Below are 5,059 nucleotides of genomic sequence, written 5' to 3'. Positions count from 1 at the left end.
GCCTCCATCTGTCATGCAGTAGCCCAAGCGCGCTACTGTTCAGCTTCCACACTCCACACAAACACGTGAACTGCACACTTTTTTCTAGGCTAACATTAGATTGAGCTGCCATGTAAAGTTGTTACTACATACATATTTCAGATGATAAGCCATATTTGAGGTCGATGAATGTTAGGTGAGCATATGGATGTCCTGCCCGATGTACTCTATTACCAAAAAGACCAGCCGTTAACAATTTGTCCGTCACGGACTGCATGATTTCGCCACTTCGTGTGGAATTTTTTTTTCTGCGACTAATACAATTTTGGTAATATGCATATTAACAGCCTTTTAATTAGCAGAGTAGAATAATCATGGCTGATCGTAAGACATGCAAACATAAAAGAAAACCAAACTGGACGCGAGAACAGCTATATATTAAGGATATAATAAAAAATGTGGAGTTGGGATAACCTCCAAACCAAAGCCGATACCTTTTTAAAAGCTCATTATCATCAAACGTTTCTAAAATGTTTATATTCCGAGGTAGATTGCTGGCAACAGCCATTTTAGGATAGTTCCGATTTTGCCTTAGTGACTTAGGAGTCCTCTTCACTACTCCTAACGTTTCAGATTTAGGAGCAAATTTTAGCTCAAACACTTTGTGAAATACTCTTAGAACAAAAATTTAGGAGTCCTAAATTTAGGACTGACACGCCCATTATTTTTAAGATTTTCTCCTAAATCGGCAAGTTATGAGCTACTTTTAGCCTTAAGATGTTTTGTGAATACGGGCCCAGAAGTAAAAAGGGTAACTGTGAGGGAAAATACATTTTATCATGCACAACAGCTGACTCAGAATCTTGCATGGAAGATCTGGGCCCGTATTTATCAAGCCTCTGAGAATTACTCTCAAGAACGCTACTAAGAATTGACTTGAGTGTAAAAAACTTCTTGGATCAAAGCTGCACTTAAAAGTTAGTTATCAAGCATCTCAGTTGTAATTTAAGCGAAGTGTAGGACTAAATCTTAAGCGTCAGTCTTAGAGCTGACTCACGACACTTTGCTGTGCCACAAACGGGGATTTTGGATGACGAAATACGTATGGACCAATCACTGAATAGATTTCCTTAATTAAGAATATTCTCAGATAAATTCACATTGAATGGTTACATTCCTCAATAGGAGTTTACATTCAACACACATTTGACAATAAAGAATTTTCAAGAGAAAACATTATGGTAAGGAAACGAATTGTCATCACAACCTTCAATTTAGGGTTGTGCCGGTAGACGATAGTATCATGTATCGACGATAGTCAGAGATATCATCTGTTGCTGATTTATTTAAAGACAGCAAGACGATTATTATTATTATTATTATTGTCTGTCAAAAATATAGGCGCCTATCTTTAGTGATGCAGTGCGGAGAGCCGCTTCAGAAACTTGCCGCGGCGAGGATGGTGAGTAGCCGTGATCAGCTCCGGTGGTCGTGTCAGAGCCGTAAAGCACCGCACTTTGGTAATGTAAATATTCTTTGCTCGTTTCTGTTTGAATAACTGAGGAAATGTAACCATTTGACTGCTCGTCGTCAAACATTTCAAGAACATTCTTCCTCTCCTGAAAGATCTCCTCAGCGCCATCACAAACCCCTTCTGGCAACTCCTAACCACTTGAGAGACCTCTCGAGCTGTCTTAAATAACTGGGAGAGTAAGAGTGATTCTTAGCTTTAAGAAATTTGATAACTTGCTTTGATACTTAAATTTGAAAGTAGGAGTAAATTTTATGAATTCTCAGCACTTAAGACTAAAATGGCACTTTGAGAAGCTTGATAAATACGGGCCCAGAGCTGGAGAAGCCAATCAAACAACTCCCATCTATTCCCTCATTAAGCTAGTTAGGCTTTGTTAATTGTGCACAGCCTCGTTAAGTGGGGACGCAGGTGGAACACTGGCAGAGCGGTAGATGCTCGTGCAGACGCAATCACTTATCAGCATACATGAACAAACACACTCTAATCACGACTAATTACAGAAGCTTTGATTGAATTTGCTCATCTGGCTCTCGCTGCTTCAGGCATCTTTTCACACACTCTCCAGATCAAAGAGGAGACGGCATGAGAGGCTGCAACTGAGCCTTTGACAGGGTCTGGTGTGAGCCACTCCTGTAGCTCTTATCATTAGAAATTTGATTCAAGAGGAATATACAGTTTTTATAATTTGTTTTTCCAAACAGTAGGTACAGTCAGGTGTCAAAAGCAATTGCTATCAAATACAACCGATACAGGGAGATGTCTTACCATTAAAATTTACATCTGAATAGATCCATGACCCCTCGCACAGTAGATCTAATATTTTTGTCAAAAATAAATGTAATTAAAAAAATATAAAACATTCTTTACAAAATATATAAAAATATATAATTGGTTTTGAATACATAATTTAATTAAGATAACAATTATATAACATATAATAAAAATGGTGACATATTTAAAGCTGTTAAATCAGATTAATTTTCTACAATGGCCTTACTGTGGAGACCTGTATGGTCTAGTGTGCATAGTGATATCAGGGTTGTCTATTTTTTGTTTTGTCTCATCATATCTCTCCTCTCTTTCTGCTGGTAAGCCATATATCCTCTGACTAAACGTAGTGAGCTGAGTCACTGTCTACATATACAGCAGTAGTACGTGACTCACAGGCTCACACAACACCCAACAACTGAACTGAAAGTCGATACTCTAATAAGCACAAAAACAAGAATATTGGGCAAAATGCGCCCTTTAATGGACTTGCTTTATTTTCTGTCGACATAGAGCCATAATATGAGTGTGTTTGTGCGCGCATCCTTCAATGCCGTTGCCGTAGTTACAGAATGAGATGAGGTTCGGTCTGTACGGGGGACAAGACCTCCTCGGCAACTCATTCTGTCAATAAAGGAATCTCCGAGATTCGCCCACACATGTGCACACCTATTACAAGAACTGCCGTATGTATATATAACTGCCGTATCATCAAGTCCCCCTCGTAGCATTTGATCTTCCATATTCAGTCGCATTCACTCCTCTATCACAAGCATCTTATTTGACACCAAGTTTCCATTATTGATGTTTGTTATGTGGTTGTTCCTGCAGGTTCACCGTATTATGATAATGTCAGGCCTCTCTGCTACAGTGATGCAGATGCTGTTCTGCTCTGCTTTGATATAAGTCGCCCTGAGACCGTCGAAAGCTCTCTGAAAAAGGTGAACGACATTTTGACTTCTTCATTTTCTATTACACACTTATTCTTTTCTTTTTTTTTCCAGTTAAAATATCAAAAACATCCTTAAAATTGTTACTTAAGCAACACTTCATAAAACTTTTTAGAAAATGCATCTTTAATTAGTGTACTTTGTCTCATTGCACAGGCAGATTTTTTTCACTTGTTTTAAGTAAAAACAAGTTCAAAACAAATGAAAAAATGAAAGTGCAGTAAGACAAAATAGACTCATAATAAAGATACAAGCTATCAAAACAAGTCTTAAAGGTATAATTCAACCAAAAATTTAAATTGTGTCATTTACTCACCCTCATGTCATTCCAAACCTATATTACTTACTTTCCTTTGTCAAAAATAATTTTTTATTTTTTGTCCACATAATGAAAATCAATGTTGTTTTGAACCCCACTGACTTTCACTGTAAGGGCAAATACTTTTGGGTGAAGTGTTGCTTCTCAAGTAAAAATACTCATTAAGAAAATTATTTCTGCAGTATATTAACAGCTCTCTCCCTGCAGTGGAAAGCCGAAATCATGGATTTCTGCCCCAGTACTCGAATAATCCTAGTCGGCTGCAAGACAGACCTGAGAACAGATGTTTGCACACTGATGGAGCTGTCCAATCAGAGACTGACGCCCATCTCCCATGAGCAGGTCAGTCGATCACACCCTTTCTAGACTCCTCGCATCACTTTTTCCATCTCTGACTGCATTCTGTCTATTTTTCTGTTTGTAGGGCACCTTGTTGGCAAAGCAGGTAGGAGCAGAGGTGTACCTAGAGTGCTCTGCATTCACATCGGAGAAGAGCATCCACAGTGTGTTCCGCTCAGCGGCACTAACATGCCTCAACAAACTGCAGCCCCCCATAAAGCAAAGCCCCACTCGCCGGCTGTCCAAACGCCTCCTTCACCTGCCCAGCAAAGCAGAGCTCCTGACCTCCTCCTTCAGCAAGGAGAGAACCAAGAGCTGTTCCATCATGTGAGCTCCATGTGTGCCACTCCAATTCCAGAAAAAAAAAAAGATATTTTCGCTCTTCGAAAGGGTTGGTTGGGGGTAGGGGTGTTTGAGAGGAGGGGAGGTCATGACCTTTCATGACCCCTCCCTCTCTCTACACTTATGTTGTTGTTCTTCCATTCTGACACCCCACCTGCAAACACACTCATCCCTATGACAAAGAGCTGCTGCCATTGTTCAAGGTTTTCGGCTATTACACATCCTAGTATCGATTGAGTTCCCTTTACCAGCATATGGCTTTACATGAACTGCACTTTGTATCAATGATCAATCAGTCAGACAAAGAAGGAAATGCAGTGAATATTGGACACTGTAGGATATTTTTGTGGGTAGTCTTATTTGTTAGCGTGCATACATGTATGGGAATGTGGGATGAGCTGTGAACGTAATTTAATATTTAAAGGAAGAGGATGTGTTTCTGTTACACAGTACGCACTTTAGTGAATATGGACGCGATTGTTGAATGGAAAGTGAGAGGATGATTGAATACAGGTTGGCATTAGTTGCGGTTTCAATACAGAATTATGCTTTACTTGTATTAGCTAAAGTCTCTGGCACTGATCTACGATGTGAGATCTCATGCAAGCATAAGGGGAGGAGCCAAACAAGATTTTATGTCCTCCTGAAAAAGGCAGACAGTGTTATAAATCTGCTAGATGAAGCATCCAATCACATTTGTACAATCCAGATGGATTGGACATGCTGACACACTCTTTCACTCGCTCTCTGTCATCTCTACTGTAGTCCTTCTTGAGCTTTCTGCCCTTAGAAAATGGGTCATAAATTCCAGCCAATGAGGAGAAGCCC

At 39.6% G+C, this 5,059-nt stretch overlaps 1 protein-coding gene across 1 annotated transcript in view; it reads left to right on the top strand.

Annotated features, from left to right (window-relative positions):
* Window positions 1-4,258, top strand: part of LOC107563659 (rho-related GTP-binding protein Rho6-like) — a 12,455-nt gene extending 8,197 nt beyond the window's left edge. Inside the window, exons 3-5 of the mRNA XM_016248594.1 lie at window positions 3,113-3,222; window positions 3,758-3,892; window positions 3,975-4,258. Of these exons, the coding sequence (XP_016104080.1) occupies window positions 3,113-3,222; window positions 3,758-3,892; window positions 3,975-4,220 (491 nt within the window). The 3' untranslated portion in view covers window positions 4,221-4,258. The remainder of the gene's footprint in view (window positions 1-3,112; window positions 3,223-3,757; window positions 3,893-3,974) is intronic.
* Window positions 4,259-5,059: the final 801 nt, after the last annotated feature.

This window comes from Sinocyclocheilus grahami, unplaced genomic scaffold (assembly GCF_001515645.1).
Source record: "Sinocyclocheilus grahami isolate Dianchi unplaced genomic scaffold, SAMN03320097.WGS_v1.1 scaffold885.1, whole genome shotgun sequence".
NCBI classification, from domain to species: domain Eukaryota; kingdom Metazoa; phylum Chordata; class Actinopteri; order Cypriniformes; family Cyprinidae; genus Sinocyclocheilus; species Sinocyclocheilus grahami.
The sequence above is the reverse complement of the archived record's forward strand: the minus strand, read 5'-3'. Positions and strand labels throughout refer to the sequence as shown.